The 20,715-nt window shown below is 41.6% G+C and overlaps 2 protein-coding genes across 2 annotated transcripts; one reads left to right on the top strand and one right to left on the bottom strand.

Annotated features, from left to right (window-relative positions):
- Positions 1–711: 711 nt before the first annotated feature.
- On the top strand, positions 712–13,968 carry LOC133519843 (protein transport protein Sec61 subunit alpha). The gene is made up of 10 exons (XM_061853974.1): positions 712–871; positions 1,019–1,086; positions 1,315–1,380; positions 1,948–2,158; positions 3,081–3,242; positions 4,031–4,126; positions 4,639–4,805; positions 8,854–8,994; positions 10,568–10,816; positions 13,318–13,968. The coding sequence occupies exons 1-10, from the start codon at positions 865–867 to the stop codon at positions 13,579–13,581; spliced, it is 1,431 nt and encodes a 476-aa protein (XP_061709958.1). The 5' UTR covers positions 712–864; the 3' UTR covers positions 13,582–13,968.
- Positions 13,969–14,028: 60 nt separating this feature from the next.
- LOC133519818 (midnolin homolog) lies at positions 14,029–20,629 on the bottom strand. The gene is made up of 5 exons (XM_061853933.1): positions 20,258–20,629; positions 20,048–20,135; positions 18,476–19,935; positions 18,092–18,179; positions 14,029–16,442 (listed from the first exon to the last, which is right to left on the bottom strand). Exons 1-5 carry the CDS (start codon positions 20,455–20,457, stop codon positions 16,128–16,130), a joined length of 2,151 nt encoding a protein of 716 aa, XP_061709917.1. The 5' UTR covers positions 20,458–20,629; the 3' UTR covers positions 14,029–16,127.
- Positions 20,630–20,715: the final 86 nt, after the last annotated feature.

The following is a 20,715-nucleotide window of genomic DNA, read 5'->3' on the forward strand; positions in this document are numbered from 1 at the left end:
CCTGGAGACGCCTTGTTTGTAATTTTCTGTACAAAACATTCTACAATACAAACATCTGCCGATTTTTGCGGGGGAGGGGCACGTCAAATGTATGGCTATTTCTACGTAACGTACAAATAACCATGTCAGATAAACGTCAGTCCATACAATACATATACATATGACCATTGGCCGAGCTTGTCGACAGAGGGGTAAGCTCTTAAAGGCGTCTCCAGTTGTTAAATCCTCCAAGTTTACAATATTTGAAATGTAAAAAATGAAGATTTTTTTGAAGATTTTTGCCAAGTAGGGACAAAGTAATTTGTTCATTTCAAATATTATTAACGACGTAGCTGATATTCCGTAAAACGGAAAACTACTATGGCCCGAAATCGGGAAGGGTGGATGTAATTGGCGCTTTAATTCTATCTATCTCGTGCTTATGCACTTATGAGAACTTAACGATATTCGACATACAATTAGAAACGCCTCAAACTTTTCCTTTAAAATAATAAACGTGAAATAGAAATAAAAAAAACTTATCAATGTTTCATAAGTGAGGGTGTGAATTATAAGCAAAATGACTATTTTTACTTGTTTTAATGGTAAGATTACTTCAAATTAGAATGGTTGGTGGCATCTTGTAGCAGTCAAAACAGTCCTTTTATTTTCACTATTAGGGCAACATTACGCACGCCAACATCACAGGTCACGTGACGTGACGTTGTGGACGTGTCATTTGTAGACGGCTCGCTGGCGGCGTTGCGCACGCTCATTTTCTTGAAAGTCTAGTTGGAGTGTTACTAATGAACAAAAGTTGAATGGTTTTAGTCGAATTTACCGGTTAATATTATAGTTAGGATAGTTAAATCTCAATAATTCAAAATGGGAAGTGAGTATCGTTCATATTTCTTTAATTATACAGTGATTTTATTCCGATCTACCGACACGTATTATCTGAACATCGGATTCAAATGTGGATTTCAATTGCAAGTTATGTGTTAAATGTGTAACATATTGTGTATTTTCTCGTTTTCAGTTAAATTCCTCGAAGTCATAAAGCCGTTTTGCAGTATATTACCGGAAATCGCAAAACCGGAGAGAAAGGTAAGTTAATTGTATATATCTTGGTATTCCCCAGCTTTCTAGTTCAATTTCTCAATTAATTAATCCATTGATGCTTAATATAAGTTAAAACACTCTATAGATGGGTCTTAAAGAAAGTGAAAGTACTGTATTCGTGGCGTACCTTTGCCCCAAAAAATGTAACTGTAAATCGCTATAGGTACATACGGTTATAGAGGTGATTTCTAACTGAACTTGTGTTATTTCCAGATCCAATTTCGGGAGAAAGTACTATGGACAGCAATCACACTGTTTATTTTCTTAGTATGCTGTCAGGTAAGCCAATATATTTAATTCCATATGCTTCTCTTATAATGATAAGGATTAACCTAATTTTCAGTTCTTTGTTATCAAGCTTGAACCTCATTATTAAATGACTACAACATATTTGAAAACCCTAATCTAATAAGTGCAAAAATCCTAATCAGTTATTGACTCAATGGACATAAGTATATAATTTTCTAATTGGATAAAATAACCTACTGTCTATTGTCCTGTTTCTAATCAAACTTGTAATTCATAAATAACTACACAAGAAATTAAAGATAACAAGCATTACCAAATTATGAGACACCTCCACACATATGTACTTAAACAAAACCAGTTAGCATAGAGCACAGGGTCACTTACTCATCAAAAATATATTGTCTTTTTCATGAAAGAAGATATCTAAAAGAAACTATAATTAATTGTTTTTTAGATTCTAGCTCAATAAATTTTATTTACTTGCTGAGGTTCTGGGTTCTTTAAAATCTAATTTGTTTAATAAAAGGTTTAATCCAATACAAGAAACCATTTTGTAAGTCACAGTGTATCTGTATTTAGGAATTCCTTCCATTCTAGATCCCCCTATTCGGCATCATGTCGTCAGACAGCGCGGATCCCTTCTATTGGATCCGTGTGATCCTGGCGTCCAACAGAGGCACCCTCATGGAACTCGGCATCTCCCCCATTGTCACATCTGGTCTTATTATGCAGCTGCTTGCTGGTGCAAAGATCATTGAAGTTGGTGACACTCCAAAGGACAGAGCACTCTTCAATGGTGCCCAGAAATGTAAGTGGATTTAATATCTCTCCACCTAGATCTGATATCAGCAGCTTATCTAATAACTTTTCTTTCATCATCATTGGCAGATATGTAGTATTTGTACATATATAAATAAAAATGTTATTATTCAGGTATCAACCCATTACATTACAGTAATAGTTACATACCAAATATTCACTCACTCTTAACTAAAATTAAAGCTATAGTTAAATATTGGAATGGACTTAAGATTTATAATCTTTTCACATTACACATAGATATTTGTAAAGTACCCTTCCTAGTGAGACATCAAGGATACTTTCAAGTATTGAAACTGAAATTACTTTCAGATAGGAAACAGAATAGTACAGGCAAAATGCCAATTTTATTCACCTCAGGCACATTGCCAATATTTATATTTACACAATATTTATATAAATAAATGACTTAAGATCTCAACTGTGAATGAAAGTACACTCTCTTTAAACAAGATTGTTAAGATCCTATTTCATTTGAAACAAAGAAAACATGTTTTTTTTTTTTATTGATGATTACTAATCTAAATGATTACTAATATAATTCAAAATTATTTATTTTTAACAAATGTTTTACAGTCATAGGTGCCGAATCCTCCTTTTAAGTTAAAAACTTGTGTTAGGAGGTATTCACTCTTTCATACAAAGTTATAATTAGTGCTAAAAATAAAAATAACCTATAATATAGTATTAAGAAGTTTTCATAAAATTGTAAAGAATGGCTTGACTTTTACTTAATTAACTAATTTATCTTAATGATAATGATCTAGCTGGCCAAAAAACAATCCTACCAATTAAGTAGCACAAAAAAATGCTAATGTGTATTTGACAAAAAAAGCAAGTTCTTACTTTCTAGTGCTGTATTCTAAATGTTTTTTATCTTAAATAACTAAACAGCAAAGTAAATTCCCCAGTATTCGGCATGGTGATCACAGTCGGCCAAGCCATTGTGTACGTGATGACGGGCATGTACGGCGAGCCCAGCGAGATTGGCGCCGGCGTGTGCTTGCTCATCATCATTCAGCTGTTCGTCGCCGGTCTTATTGTGCTACTTCTGGACGAACTGCTACAGAAAGGTTAGTCGCAGATGTTTGGAGGTGTGTGGAGCCTGAATCTGCTGACATAGACATAGACTCCAGGTGTTATTAAGAAAAAAATATGGGAATTGACCAGACGAAATTCTTTAGCTATACAGTTATTTCTGTGGAAATAGCGCTGGATAGGACATGTTTTACAAAGGCCAAACAACCACCTATCCAAGCAAGGACTGACTTGGAAAAAGGCGGCAAGGTCGCCCATGTACCACCTGGAGGCACACAGTGGAAAAGGAGGCTGCATCAGCTGACCTCGGCTGGGCGGAGCTGGAGGAAGCCATGTTGGACCTTGAAAAATAGAAATCCCTTCTGAGAGCCCTATGTCCCTGATGATGGATAACAGGATACCATCATCGTCTTCTAAACCAATCTTCTTAAACTTCTAAAAGAGGAGATGCTAGTCCTTATTGGTATTAGTTCAGTTTCCTCACGATTTTTCCTTTATTGAAGAGCAACTGATAAATATCACATCATATGACATCCCTAACACCCAAAAAAGTCATTGATATGAGCCGTGGTTTGAATTCACAACCTTGATTTGGAAAACCCGCTTTAGTGGCAAGCCAGCACTGAGTACTCCATGAGAATGTATGTGCTCTTTACTTCGAATTTTTAGAGGGTCAAAACTTTTCATTTTAATTTATTATAATTAAATGTTACAACTCAAAGTCCCTTTTCCTACTTAACTGTACTATTTAAGAACATAACAGTTGAATGATCTTTGACGTTCTTGCCTACCTACAAGTAAATTTTTATTTGTTTTTCTCCAGGATATGGTCTCGGATCCGGTATTTCTCTATTCATCGCCACCAACATCTGCGAAACCATTGTCTGGAAGGCCTTCTCACCTGCTACCGTCAACACTGGTTGGTATTATATTTTGACATAATTTACTGTAAGGTTGTAATTAACATACATACAATAATAAAAATCTACATAGATCTACATTTTTTAGCTACAGTACTCATTAGGATATTTAGAGAACATTACTGCAAATGTCCTAATGGTAGTATAAGAATATACCTACTATCGAGCGAAGTTTGTTGGTCTTACAACTCTGCCCGCATGAGATACAGACACGTTTTCAATTTTCTTCTTTCTCAGGGAATTGAATCCAAAAAATTATGTATGGCCATATGATTTTTACATGGCAAATTTCATCAAAAGCGAAAAATGTGCCAGGGGGATTGATGTATCACGGAAACACAATTGAGTCTACTTAGTACGGAATTCATTGAAAATATTCAATCTGTTTCCTCGCCTTCAGGGCTGGATTAAAGTTCTGGAACAGATGATACCAGGCAAAATAATATAGCCCGTCAAGACTAGCGTCTCGATAAAGGGATCCTCTGACCATGCCATATACCATATGTCGCAGGTCGCGGCACGGAGTTCGAGGGCGCCGTGATCGCGCTGTTCCACCTGCTGGCCACGCGGCCCGACAAGGTGCGCGCGCTGCGCGAGGCCTTCTACCGCCAGAACCTGCCCAACCTCATGAACCTGCTCGCCACCGTGCTCGTCTTCGCGATAGTCATATACTTCCAGGTCAGTCTTCTACCATTACTACGTCTACACTACAGTTCGAGGGCGCCGTGATCGCGCTGTTCCACCTGCTGGCCACGCGGCCCGACAAGGTGCGCGCGCTGCGCGAGGCCTTCTACCGCCAGAACCTGCCCAACCTCATGAACCTGCTCGCCACCGTGCTCGTCTTCGCGATAGTCATATACTTCCAGGTCAGTCTTCTACCATTACTACGTCTACACTACAGTTCGAGGGCGCCGTGATCGCGCTGTTCCACCTGCTGGCCACGCGGCCCGACAAGGTGCGCGCGCTGCGCGAGGTCTTCTACCGCCAGAACCTGCCCAACCTCATGAACCTGCTCGCCACCGTGCTCGTCTTCGCGATAGTCATATACTTCCAGGTCAGTCTTCTACCATTACTACGTCTACACTACAGTTCGAGGGCGCCGTGATCGCGCTGTTCCACCTGCTGGCCACGCGGCCCGACAAGGTGCGCGCGCTGCGCGAGGCCTTCTACCGCCAGAACCTGCCCAACCTCATGAACCTGCTCGCCACCGTGCTCGTCTTCGCGATAGTCATATACTTCCAGGTCAGTCTTCTACCATTACTACGTCTACACTACAGTTCGAGGGCGCCGTGATCGCGCTGTTCCACCTGCTGGCCACGCGGCCCGACAAGGTGCGCGCGCTGCGCGAGGCCTTCTACCGCCAGAACCTGCCCAACCTCATGAACCTGCTCGCCACCGTGCTCGTCTTCGCGATAGTCATATACTTCCAGGTCAGTCTTCTACCATTACTACGTCTACACTACAGTTCGAGGGCGCCGTGATCGCGCTGTTCCACCTGCTGGCCACGCGGCCCGACAAGGTGCGCGCGCTGCGCGAGGTCTTCTACCGCCAGAACCTGCCCAACCTCATGAACCTGCTCGCCACCGTGCTCGTCTTCGCGATAGTCATATACTTCCAGGTCAGTCTTCTACCATTACTACGTCTACACTACAGTTCGAGGGCGCCGTGATCGCGCTGTTCCACCTGCTGGCCACGCGGCCCGACAAGGTGCGCGCGCTGCGCGAGGCCTTCTACCGCCAGAACCTGCCCAACCTCATGAACCTGCTCGCCACCGTGCTCGTCTTCGCGATAGTCATATACTTCCAGGTCAGTCTTCTACCATTACTACGTCTACACTACAGTTCGAGGGCGCCGTGATCGCGCTGTTCCACCTGCTGGCCACGCGGCCCGACAAGGTGCGCGCGCTGCGCGAGGCCTTCTACCGCCAGAACCTGCCCAACCTCATGAACCTGCTCGCCACCGTGCTCGTCTTCGCGATAGTCATATACTTCCAGGTCAGTCTTCTACCATTACTACGTCTACACTACAGTTCGAGGGCGCCGTGATCGCGCTGTTCCACCTGCTGGCCACGCGGCCCGACAAGGTGCGCGCGCTGCGCGAGGCCTTCTACCGCCAGAACCTGCCCAACCTCATGAACCTGCTCGCCACCGTGCTCGTCTTCGCGATAGTCATATACTTCCAGGTCAGTCTTCTACCATTACTACGTCTACACTACAGTTCGAGGGCGCCGTGATCGCGCTGTTCCACCTGCTGGCCACGCGGCCCGACAAGGTGCGCGCGCTGCGCGAGGCCTTCTACCGCCAGAACCTGCCCAACCTCATGAACCTGCTCGCCACCGTGCTCGTCTTCGCGATAGTCATATACTTCCAGGTCAGTCTTCTACCATTACTACGTCTACACTACAGTTCGAGGGCGCCGTGATCGCGCTGTTCCACCTGCTGGCCACGCGGCCCGACAAGGTGCGCGCGCTGCGCGAGGCCTTCTACCGCCAGAACCTGCCCAACCTCATGAACCTGCTCGCCACCGTGCTCGTCTTCGCGATAGTCATATACTTCCAGGTCAGTCTTCTACCATTACTACGTCTACACTACAGTTCGAGGGCGCCGTGATCGCACTGTTCCACCTGCTGGCCACGCGGCCCGACAAGGTGCGCGCGCTGCGCGAGGCCTTCTACCGCCAGAACCTGCCCAACCTCATGAACCTGCTCGCCACCGTGCTCGTCTTCGCGATAGTCATATACTTCCAGGTCAGTCTTCTACCATTACTACGTCTACACTACAGTTCGAGGGCGCCGTGATCGCGCTGTTCCACCTGCTGGCCACGCGGCCCGACAAGGTGCGCGCGCTGCGCGAGGCCTTCTACCGCCAGAACCTGCCCAACCTCATGAACCTGCTCGCCACCGTGCTCGTCTTCGCGATAGTCATATACTTCCAGGTCAGTCTTCTACCATTACTACGTCTACACTACAGTTCGAGGGCGCCGTGATCGCGCTGTTCCACCTGCTGGCCACGCGGCCCGACAAGGTGCGCGCGCTGCGCGAGGCCTTCTACCGCCAGAACCTGCCCAACCTCATGAACCTGCTCGCCACCGTGCTCGTCTTCGCGATAGTCATATACTTCCAGGTCAGTCTTCTACCATTACTACGTCTACACTACAGTTCGAGGGCGCCGTGATCGCGCTGTTCCACCTGCTGGCCACGCGGCCCGACAAGGTGCGCGCGCTGCGCGAGGCCTTCTACCGCCAGAACCTGCCCAACCTCATGAACCTGCTCGCCACCGTGCTCGTCTTCGCGATAGTCATATACTTCCAGGTCAGTCTTCTACCATTACTACGTCTACACTACAGTTCGAGGGCGCCGTGATCGCGCTGTTCCACCTGCTGGCCACGCGGCCCGACAAGGTGCGCGCGCTGCGCGAGGCCTTCTACCGCCAGAACCTGCCCAACCTCATGAACCTGCTCGCCACCGTGCTCGTCTTCGCGATAGTCATATACTTCCAGGTCAGTCTTCTACCATTACTACGTCTACACTACAGTTCGAGGGCGCCGTGATCGCACTGTTCCACCTGCTGGCCACGCGGCCCGACAAGGTGCGCGCGCTGCGCGAGGCCTTCTACCGCCAGAACCTGCCCAACCTCATGAACCTGCTCGCCACCGTGCTCGTCTTCGCGATAGTCATATACTTCCAGGTCAGTCTTCTACCATTACTACGTCTACACTACAGTTCGAGGGCGCCGTGATCGCGCTGTTCCACCTGCTGGCCACGCGGCCCGACAAGGTGCGCGCGCTGCGCGAGGCCTTCTACCGCCAGAACCTGCCCAACCTCATGAACCTGCTCGCCACCGTGCTCGTCTTCGCGATAGTCATATACTTCCAGGTCAGTCTTCTACCATTACTACGTCTACACTACAGTTCGAGGGCGCCGTGATCGCGCTGTTCCACCTGCTGGCCACGCGGCCCGACAAGGTGCGCGCGCTGCGCGAGGCCTTCTACCGCCAGAACCTGCCCAACCTCATGAACCTGCTCGCCACCGTGCTCGTCTTCGCGATAGTCATATACTTCCAGGTCAGTCTTCTACCATTACTACGTCTACACTACATTACAAACGCCACACAAAGGTTACCAGTAGAATACTAACACTAAACGTCAACAATCTCAAAAAAAAAATCTACTATGAAACTAAATTGGAAATGAACAACAAACACACCTCTAATTGACTGTAAGCCAGAAAAACTGCCTAGATGCATTTTGTGGTATATTATGTTAACATATTGACTGTAACAGTGATGGTGTATCAAATATATGCGAGGAAAGTGGAGCAAAATTTTGCTTTTTCAAATGAAACCCATTGGGAATCAAGTTGTATGGACTTCCATTACTCAAAAAATCACAGACTTGTCTGGTCATGGGATATAATAATACATTGGTTGACTGGTAGAGAATGCCTTAATGCATTAAGTCCGCCATTTGTACCTTCATGTATTGTGCAATAAAGATTAAATAAATAAATAAATAATAATAATTAGCAGTGTCGACCATCATACAAAAATCTCATGAAATATATTAAATTTTAGCATTTCATCATAGGCAAGACAAGTCTTAACACTAGAATGCATTGTAAACACCTTGCAGAATAGTTTGAAATATAAATATATGAAAAAGGCATTGCCTACTATAGAAATGCATACAAATATTTTCAAATGTATTGACATTTTAATTTCTTTCGCAGGGCTTCCGTGTAGACCTACCAATCAAGTCTGCGCGCTACCGCGGCCAGTATTCGTCGTACCCGATCAAGCTCTTCTACACCTCCAACATTCCTATCATTCTTCAGTCTGCGCTCGTTTCTAACCTCTACGTTATCTCTCAGGTGAGTTATTGGATTGCATTATCTATTAAAGTATTTTTATTGAAGAAACGTGAAATGAATTATTTTGCTTTAAGAGTTTGTATTATAAAGACCACTGCTCCCATAACGGTTCACAAAAGAATAGAAATAATTATTTTTGGAATATGTTTCCCTGAAAACTAAGACCAAGAAATAAATCATTTTTTATATGGCCGATTTAGGGTCGGTTGCACAAAGTAGTCTTCTGTCATCGTTACAGTATTCGCAAAAAAATCTGTAGGTGTGGAAAGTTCATAGTTAACTGTCGAGTGACGTCGATTAGTCTGCTGTGCTCGGTGCTACCGGCCCAAGTCCTCGGTCCTTAGTCGAGTTTAGGGTTTCCGGTTTCTCGACCTTTTTATTTCTCGAGGCACGGGAATTCTCGACCAGGATTTCTCGAGTTTCTCGGGTATCTCGAGAAATTTTGAAAGTTTCAAAAAACACCATCTGTTATTTTATTTTTTTGCTGAATTACAAATCCGACGCATAGGAGTCGTAGGTGAGATCAATAACTAGACGAATGGTACCATAAATTGCACTTAATAATCACAAATTCAAAAACAAACAAATATTTTTTATTTCATAAGTAATGGTTACGATTTTATTAAAAGCGTTTTTCGATAAAAAAAAAGACGCGTCAATATTGTTAACCTTTTTTCTAATGATAAAAGAAGGAAGCATAGTAATGAAAAGAGACGAATTCTTTAGACATCTGAGGGTAGCAGTTCAAAAGTTTCAAAACATGAAAAACTGTTGAAGCCAGGACGATAGGGGATGGATCAAGGCACTTTTTTATTTGGTTGGTTGACTAATAAATGTTTAAGCACCTGTAAATATAAAAAATAAATTAATAGTTTAAAAAACACTAGAAAAACACGCTGAAACATGATCGTGTTCGAAGTCCATTACGTGACCTTTCTCACAAGTGCAAACACGACTATGATACGATATTCCATTATGGAATGCCAGTGCCTATCTTCCGGCTTCATCATCAGACCTTGAAACCTAATCGTGGTCAAAGTTCATTACAAGACTTTTCTAACAAATCCAAACACAGCTATGATACGATGTTCCATCATGAAGTTCCAGTTCATATATTCCGGCTCCATCATCAGATCAGTTCGACAGTACCATATTATTGTATTGTTATCAGAACTACATACAGCTGCCAAATTTCATGACGCTACGATCCTTGGAAGATGGTTAAATTAGTTACCTAATATTCCATTACATAGTTACGCATACAGGTCGACCTAATAAAAGCGTGTTAAAAATTCTTACATTTATTTACCTACCTAATGAAGTACACTATACCCTGCCTGTTGTTACCTAACTTTTACGTGTTTTTTCATTTCCTGTCTATTTTTAAATGTATGGTGCACAATAAAGAATATTTACTTACTTACTTACTTACTTAGATAGACACATCACGTGTTATAAGCATGTTTTCTTTTTAAGTACTTATAACAAGAGATTTATTTCTCGAGATTTCTCGAGCAGAAATCCTAGTCGAGTTGCATATGTGCGCGACTGACATCGCAAGTCGGGTCCGCAGATGCTGGCCGTGAAGTTCAGCGGCAACTTCCTGGTGAACCTGCTGGGCGTGTGGGCGGACGTGGGCGGCGGCGGGCCGGCGCGCGCCTACCCGGTGGGCGGGCTGTGCTACTACTTCAGCCCGCCCGAGTCGCTGGCGCACATCGCGCACGACCCGCTGCACGCCGTGCTCTACATCGTCTTCATGCTGGGCTCCTGCGCCTTCTTCTCCAAGACCTGGATCGATGTCTCCGGCTCCTCGGCCAAGGATGTAAGTACACTTTACCGAATACAAAACCAGTGCTCGTTCCCAACCCTAGCGCTAGAGATTGCTTGGGCGTTGGGCGTGTACAGTCAGCGTCAAATACTTTGTAGCAGTCAAAGTGGCCAAATAGTTCGGTACACCATACTAAATATATGGTGTACCGAACTATTTGGCTACTTTGGTTGCTACAAAGTATTTGACGCTGACTGTACCTAACGGCGTCAGCGTTTGGCGTTTTAAATTTAACTAGCTGGCGGATAGGTCATCGTGATCTATTTGCAGTTATCTTATGCCTAATATATACACCGTATTTTTTTTTGATTTCCGTTTAGTAACTTTCTCAAAGACACGGGTATTTTAATTAACTCCATTTCGGAGATAAGCAATATATATTTTTTCTTATTAGGCCCTTACAAGCGTATACACTTGCTTTAGGACCTATTTACATATTTATTAGTGTTTAGTACGCGTTCATACATTTGCTACTAAACGTAAGTACTATCTCGGACGACTGATGTTCGAAATGACATTGATATGTCACAGTTTTCAATTGTTTGGCTGAAATTAATGTAATGCCCATGTTACAACAACGCTATATGCAACAATTAATTACTTTATATATATATATTTTTTTATAATAAATATACCATTTAATTTCCTTAAACGTACTTAAATACGTAATTCAATAAAAACACGGTGTATATTCGGCAAGAAGGCCGATCTAAATGACGCAGTTGTGTATTAGAGGGAGCGAGCGATATTAATCCGTAAACGCGCAATTTTATTAAAACACAGAAGTTTATTTGACAACCTGACTTCATTACCGTACCATGTTATCGATAACTTTTAATTCGTTATCTACTTTTACGCTTACGATTTTTGAAGTATGTTGAGAACAGACGATGAAATTAAAAACTGCTAAATTTAACATTTCACATATTAAAGCATAGTTCATATAGAATTGGTACGCACTAGAAGATTGTTATTTTTTTAAGTTAATAAAATAAGAAAGTTATGAATGGTGAATTTTAAATAGTAATGTATTTAGCTTTCAAATATGTATAAATTAAAAAAAAAACTCTGTTATGTTAATAATTACGAACTGTTTTCATAATGGACCCCCGTCATTTTCTGCACAACACTTTTGTCGACATTTTTGGCGTGTTGATTTCTTGTAGATCGCAATGAATTGATACCCTGGACAATTTGACTAGTCTTATTTAATTTTATTTCATGATTGCCCAATAGTATTTGATAGATTGAAATTGGGGACAATTCGAAGGATTCATCTCGCGGGGTATGTATTTGGCCTGATTCTTAGCATACCATGCCAAAACTTTTTTTGAGTAGTGGCAGCTGGCTAAATCTGGCCAACATTTCACAGGACCGTTATGGGATCTAATAAATGCCAATACTCATTTCTCTAAGCACTCTTTAATATAAAGGTCCGACTTCATTGTTGACTATGTTATAAAACTTTTCGTCTTACAGCCGCAATTATAAATTCCTTGCCATATCATATGTTTTTTTTGCGAACTTGTCAAGTTTCACGAACTTATATTTTTCGGGTAAATGACCTCTATTATTGGCCATATAAAACTTCGAACCGAGTAGTTGATTAAAATCGAGTTTTACATACGTCTTGTCGTCCAACTACAAGCAACCTTCGAATTCTGTCAATACTGGGTCGTACAATAGTCGAGCTAGTGTTTTAGCTTGTCGGATCTGTTTAACAGTCCGATTTGGCTGTTTTATTGCTCGATAGCTCTTATAGCCACCTCTGAGGTGAATCATCTTTATCTTTCTATAAGTTTCTTTGATTTTTTGGGATAAATCGTAATTAGACCGTCCTGAATTTTGTTTGAGTGACCTTGGGTCTTTTTTCCCAAAATCTTGTTATTTGTCCCAGACCTCCGATTAGTTTGTGTTTTCCTGTCAGCTGATAGAGTCTCCTTGTAACGTTTTATGACCCCACAAATACTAGCTTTTAACATCTTAAGCGACTTAGCTGTCTTTGTCCGGGATCGATACGAATTTTCGAAGTATTTGTGCACAATCAATCTCCTGTTCTCAATTTTCATGGTCGAAAACTTTAAAATGCAAAAAGCTAGGAAAAAAATATTTTGACAATTAATACTTTGAAGGTTGGTGATTGAACTGTAATTGTCAATTTTTTTCCAGCCATGGAATTATTATTTTTTAAACATTGCTAATTATGTGCCAATTCTATATGAACTATGCTTTAAAGTACACTTACACTAGTTTATTACACGGTTTAATTTTCTTCAACTTAAATTAAAATTGAGAATAATCTGACTCAATAGTAAATAAATCAATGTATTATAAACAAATTATATTTCTCTGATTTTGCACTAGATTTTAAATGTTATCTATCTTTATAATTACTCTGTACGAAAAATTATTGTCCAACACGATCTGATATTTTGTTTACAATTCCGAACGAGATTTGATATCAGAAAGTAAGGTATCTTTATACTCGTGTGCAGGTGGCCAAGCAGCTGAAGGAGCAGCAGATGGTGATGCGCGGGCACCGCGACAACTCCATGATCCACGAGCTGAACCGCTACATCCCCACGGCGGCGGCCTTCGGCGGCCTGTGCATCGGCGCGCTGTCCGTGCTGGCCGACTTCCTCGGCGCCATCGGCTCCGGCACCGGCATCCTGCTGGCCGTCACCATCATCTACCAGTACTTCGAGATCTTCGTCAAGGAGCAGGCCGAGATGGGCGGCATGAGCACGCTGCTGTTCTAGTCGCCGGCGGCGCGAGTGTGCGCGACGAGTGTGTGGGTTATGTGCTATTTATATCAAATGAACTTTATAATAAAATAATTTACGAGAAGTACAGACGTTGTTTTTGTCGAGCCTCACGTCTATTGTTGTTCTCTAGTTGGTAAGCTTTACTAGGTCGGACTTTGTAGAGTTAATTACGAGAATTATTTACTCTAAGCTCGTGTTGGATTTATTATAAAAGACTTAGTGTTAAGGATTTTGTGTCGTATTTTGTTGTGAATATATTGTTTTTTCACTGAGCAGCACGTAGAGATTCTGTTGGTCCGGTCAGATGTGATAGTTTATATCTTACAATAGTTACGTATTACCACATGACAGTTGCAGTGTATTAAAATATTTTAGAACACATTTGCTTTTTTTAATTTCACTTTAATTATCCTAAAACTAGATTCAGGCAAAATAACAGACTTGTGTATTTTGTTATGTAACTTTATTCTCCTCACTAGACATGCAAATACAAGGACAAAAACAATTCACGAATTTTCAAAACTTGTAACGAAAACGCATCCTGACTAATTTTACAATTGGTAACAATAGGGTCTGAAAACTGCATATAGTTGAAGGCTTTTTAATATATATTCTACACGAACGAGAAAAATCTCATAAATATATCATATTTGAGATCTTTGCTGAACCAGTATGGTAAGAGATTGAATACACAAAAAGGGGTGAAATAAATGGTGCCATATATTCCCTCACATGTATAATAAAGAAAACTTAATAATGGGCACACGTATGGCACAACATCATTACATCAACGCACCTTACAAACGACAGGCACTTTTCACGATGTGGATCTTTAGGATTATTGCTTCTGTATTATTCTAGGGAAAAACAATTGTGTCACCTTGGCCCCTTACCAACGTGGGACTCCTCACATTTCAAGAAAACAAGCATTCATTACACGGAAGACCAAAATTATAAATATAACTCTGTAACTTAAAATCATGTTGCTATACGAAGTAAATAGCATAATATTGTTATTCCTTTCTAAATTATCAATACTAAATAGTATATGCGACCGTTTACATAGGCAGAGTTCATATTATATTCACAGTGTTCCGTTATTACACCTAATGCATTTTCTAGGCAGTTGATCATAATAGTCCCTTACATAAAAAGATGGGCAATTGGTTATAGATTATAGGTCATAAAAGCACATTACACTATTAGAATTTCAGCGTAATAATTATGTACAAAGCTAGCTTTAGTATATGTCCTCGCATCTGCAGAGGGTCGTTACAGAGGTCTAAAGTATTGGTGTCTCGCATCCTAGCGTCTAGTCGTGCGTTCACATAAAACAAAATAAAATTATTAAGAGTATGTAAGAAAAAAACAATTTATTATGTTATAACATTTCCGTGATAGGAGAAAAAGAAAACAAAGAAAATAACTATAGCAAAAACAGTGCCGATTATTTACTATAATAATTATGGAATAAAACGCGCTCGAAATTTACTAAGTATATGAGAAATTACATAACTTAAACAAATACGAGAGGTCTACAATTTACAAAGAAATAATGTCCATTGGAACCTACCGATCCTAATGTTATTCCATACAATTAAGCTAGTACATTGTCAGTTGAACCAATAAAATAAAATATAAATCTAAAAGAAATAACAACAAAAATCAATTTTATCGTCGCACCAGGCAACTCTACGGGAGGTCCTTAACAGTTACCCTTTAACTACAACTAGTGATTTGCTATTCAATCTTGTATCATTTGTACATGCGTATAATAGCACTTATAGCGACGTTACGTCTACGTCTGAATCTAGGCGTTGGTAATTTAGAATATGATGGGTCAAACCCGCACTCGCTCCCGAACAATCAACTATCGATAACCGCGAGTGTACACTTTATCTTACCACAAACAACTAACATTTTGATCTGGTACAAGGGATTTCAGTCTATAAGGCTACTGTGTCACGTTACTAAAACGGCTCATTGTCAAAGAGCAAGTGAAAGTGTACTTGTCGTAACTTTACAAGTCTACGCTCGAGACAATCAATGATTTGCATACATTCGCATTTTGAAAATCAGCACCATTGAATCAACATTTCAAAAGCTAACTCACACCATTGTTCAGGAGTAGAACTGCAAACGAATGTTACATTTGTATGGCTGTCTTCCAATAAATATTCAAGGGTTTAGTGACGTCGTCGTTAAATTAAAACTACTATCGCTATCGTCCGCTAATAATAATTCCAACATAAAATTATTCAAAGTGAGCTATATACATATGTCGAGTTGGAAGACTCGTGCAATGAACGCGCTGTCATAACGGTTTAACAAAATGGCGGCCGTCACTAAGCACTACAAGTAGTTTGGAGTGTTAGGGCTCAAACGAACCTTCAAAACTAAAGGCGTCAATACTTAGACGTACATTTTGTAGTAGGAAAAGAACAGTAGTGTTAACGGCTTAAGCTTTGAAGGCTCGATCACGCTATCTTAGAATACTAACTACAAGTCGGAGCGGGGGACGATTAGAGCATGATCGCGTGTTAAGCAACCGTCTCTATCTCTTCAGTCATGGTCGGCTGGTCCGGCGAGGCGAGAGCCTTGGGCGGCACGCCGGAGTAAGGCAAGGTTTTCATTTTGCGCGCCTCGCGGCGCTGCTTCTTCTGCTGCATGACGAGCCGGAGCTGCTCCAGCTTGCACTTAGTCTTGGAGTTCTCTATGGCCAGCGCCTTGGCGGTGTCGCACTTGTGGCAGGGCGAGGCGCCCGAGCACTGCGCCGCGGAGCAGCCGCTCTGGCTGCAGCTGGAGCATTTCGTCTCCTCCAAGGTGCTGGTTGAACATGAGTGTTTTGGTTCCTTCTGAAATTTAAAGTAGTATTTGGATAGAATAATTATTAAAAAAATATATTTAAAACCGGGTCTATTAGGAATTTATTTTGTTACCTTTATTTCCGACTTTTGGACGCAGGTTTCACTTGTCGTGGCAGCGGATAACTGATGTCCCATTAAAATATTAAAACCAAAACAGGGACATCTCAATCTCTTTGTCTGTCTCTGTGTGCGTCTCTCTGTGTTAATATTTTACTGGGACATCAATTATCCGCTACCACGACAAGTGAAACCTGTGTCGAAACCTCGGAAATAAAGGTAACAAAGTAAATTAGCGATAGACCCGGTTTTAAATGTTTTAAAATGTGTTCAAAATGCGAAAGTATTAAATGTTATGATCAATAGTTTTGGCCTATTCCCAAGAAAAGAAACCACGTTTTCCTTATAATTATATATTAAATGTTGGGGCAAGTTCTCATAACAGTATAATTTATTACCCAGCGGGTAACGAGGCAAGAAACAGGCGTCCTAGATTGAACTCCATCAAATGTATGAACAATTGAACACCCGCGCGTCGTCCCGCTACCCGGCTTCATAAGCTTCTATTTTTCCACTTATTCTGCTCAATATACACTTTGTCCTGATAGTGTATACGAGTATACAATAAAATATATTGTGTAGCATCTTATTATACACTAGTTTAAAATTTAAATGTATTACTGTTAGAGACATTTATTTCAAAGCAACAACCTTTAATCACCGTTACATATGTAATAGACATAACGTGAAATGCTTCCAAAGTGATAAGTTCAATGGTCGGATTCAGGGTGTCCGAGAAAGATTAGGTATATTCACTTCAAGATTAGTTTATGTCGATTTCTTAAATTGCCTACAGTGCAGCAATCACAATTAGCACTAGCTGCAGAGACAAAAAGTTCAGTGAGTACTTGTCTGACGCAGCATAAACTGCAAGTCATTTATTCGAGCAAATTCAGTAGTTTATCGCATTGCGCAATCGCAATGTATTAGTGTTAAAATCTAAGTACTGTAATTATCGTGTTTTCGAGAATGGAGATACAAATTGTCACACCTACTTGGCCTATCCTACCAGGCCAATTCGAACGTAGGTACACTGATATCAAAATAAAATTTAACTGATATCATTCATATATCGTGCATTTCGCTCGTACTTGTCCGTACAAGTATGTACATGTATGGGCGTGGGCGAGACGGACCGCGAGATTACTAAATAATATGATTCAAATATCATATCATCCCAATGTCAGTGTATGTTCGAATTGGCCTGTATCTAGGAAGAGTAAAAAAAAATTTTTTTTAGATATCTATATATTAGTAAACCTAAGTAAAACAGTTCAAAACTGTCCCGTCTAATGGCAGGCAGTTTGTAACCATGGCAGTTTTGTAACAAGTGTTTAAAAATCTAATGATGAGGGTGATTCATAATCCATTATTAATTTAAAATCACTATACCTTATAAAACACCGCGTTTGTGTGGATGTTCGCGATAAACTCAAAAACTATTGAATGGATTATCTTGCGGTTTTCACCTATCAATAGATAGCGATTCTTGGGGAAGGTTTAGGTGTATAATTAGTTAACCCGTGTGAAGCCGGGGCCGGTCGCTAGTATACAGATAAAATAGACATATCAAATAATACCTGAACAAGAGCGATGGGCGGAGCGGCACACAGCAAGTCGTTCAAAATGTGAATAATTGTGGAGATGTCCCTCTTTGGTCGGCCATATCTGGAATTATTGAAAGTAGCTTGAATAAAATTACGAATCGACGCAGCTTCAGGTAAACTTTGATCATTGTTATGCACACAAAGGAATGCAGATGTTTTTTTCATATCCTTTGTACCTATCGCAAGTATCAAGTACGTGTATCCTGAATGACGTGGGAAATTATATCGATAAATGAAGGCAAAAAATAATAATTTTAAGTATGTAGGTATTATGCAGTCAATAGCAAAAGTTTTTCACAAAATACAAAGACTACCATAAAAAGCTGCGTTTTACAAAAACAAAAACCATATGCGTACCTGTCTTGTAAAGCAGGATTCAGTGTGCCAGAAAATGTTCCCGAATATATTCCTTTACCATGATGCTTCATGGATTCTATCACAGCTCCGGGGCCCACTTTTGAGCGCACTGATTCTTCAGCAGTTCTGAGATCTATTTTGTTTGTCAGTACTTCTTTAGACAGTTTCTTCAACTTTTGCGTGAGGTTCTTTGAAGCCTCTATAAGGGCTTTAGTGTCGACAGGAGGGGTGGGGGATGCTCGCTGCGGCTTCTTGGGCGCGTCAGGAGCTGTGAATGTAATTTGTTTAGAAGTAGAGGGAGTGGCTAGGTCTGCATCTTCACTCTGAGCACTTGGCTGCAATATTAGCTTCCTGGAGTTAGTTATGAAAGGCTCAGTGCGGGAGGTAGACGGCTGCGCAAGGTTACTATCTTGTCGAATTTGCATCCTTTTCTTATGTTTATTCACAACAGATTGCATGAAGGCTTTTTGTTTGTTTTGACCAATAGGATGCTTGAATTTTGACGTCTTGTGGAGTAAATATTGGAAGCGCTTATTTTTTAAAGGTTCAATGCTTTGGAAGGAAGGCAACGCACCGGAAGCAGCTGGAGTGCCGTGGCTGGTTGTGGCCAGGTTTGAGATCTCTCTATCCATCATAGACTCATCTTGATCCTCAAACAGGCCTTTGTCAACTGCACTGTTGAATAGGTTTTCCATAGGGTACTCATCAATGGTGCTTTCAGCTAAGAATGAGCTCTGGTCAGTAAAATTGTCGCTGTCATCACTGAGGGAGCTGTCAGGAGTGAGTGCCGGGCAGGGCGCGCTGGCGGAGCTGCTGGTGGAGGCGAGCATGTCATGATGTAATTTACTCTTTGACAACAAATCTATCAAGCTACTTTTTACAGAATTTGCAATTGCTGCTTCTCGGCTCTCAGAGGTAGATGCATCTATAGGACTGGACACCAAATTAGATAAAGACTTGATCGGAGACTGGTCGTTCTCTATAGATGTGTCCGACATATCTGAGAGAGTACAATTTGTAGTGTCTAAAGATTCATCCTTTGTGTCACATGTTTCTTTTTTTGAATTTTCTTCAGCTAAATACAAATCAAAGGCATTTTGAAGTATTTCCAACTCTTGCTTTTGAAGAGTGTGTGTTTGTTTTGGCTGACCTAATTTCTCCATGTCTGCTGTGTCTTCAGAGTTTGATGGTTTTTCCGGGGTGCATTGAGGGCTGGGAGTTTCCCTGGCATCTCGTTTTGTACGAACCGAGGTGCTCTTGGTGGGTGTGGACGTCCTAAGGGAGCGGCTGCCACTCGCCGCACCCGAGTTCAGGGTTGACAGCTGCAGCTGAATTAACATCATGTGGTCACCTAATCTCATGGTTAAATTAAGTGGAGATTTTCCTGTCAGGAAGTCGTTAACTTGCGTGTCGTTAAGGGACTCCAGCGCCTGCATCACGGAGTTCTCGGGTCTTTGACTCTGTGAATAGATAACGACGTTAATAGCGAATGTCTAGAGGCAGAGCAGAGTAGTAGATAAAGCGTGTATTGATTAGTGTCAGTTTGTTGTGCAACACGTGACGAGCACGTACCAGCAGGCCCGTCTCGACGCTCGGCAGCAGGATGACGCGCGACCCGTCCATAAGCCCGTTCTCCTCCAGCGTCCCTTCTCGCAATTGCCTGCGAACACAAAACTCCATATCGATACAAGTTAAAGGACGCGGATGCGTCATCGCACCGACGCAACATTATTTCCGTGATATGTTTGACAATAGAAGCTTGGCGTCTACCATAGAGCTCACCTTTCGCGATGCAACAAGCATATTCGATCCTTAGACACTTTTAACTTCTTTGAGACGAGTTTCTTGAGGTGCTCCACTGTATTTTTACCGTTCAAGCTGATTGAGAAATTACCACCAGTCGTCGTTTGTATGTTCAGCGTTATGTCCGTCGACTGTGGGGAGCCACACCCGTACACTTCTGTTCCCGTAGCGCGTTCCATATTTTACACATATAGTCCACTAGAATTTATAATTCGCTCACTATTTCAACGACGCACTACCTTACTAAGATTACACAGCTATTTTATTGCAAGATAGAAATAACAGGGTCACACGCCAGACCCCCAGATTTGATGTGGCCGTAGACAGTGTGACCAGTCGCCTTCGATATCCCGTTATTTTTTTTTTACAACAGCTGATGCGAAGCGGGCCTCCTTTACATTCCGTTATGCAGTATGAAATAAATCAATATTTGAAAT

Source organism: Cydia pomonella, chromosome 7, assembly GCF_033807575.1.
Source record: "Cydia pomonella isolate Wapato2018A chromosome 7, ilCydPomo1, whole genome shotgun sequence".
In the NCBI taxonomy this organism is placed as follows: domain Eukaryota; kingdom Metazoa; phylum Arthropoda; class Insecta; order Lepidoptera; family Tortricidae; genus Cydia; species Cydia pomonella.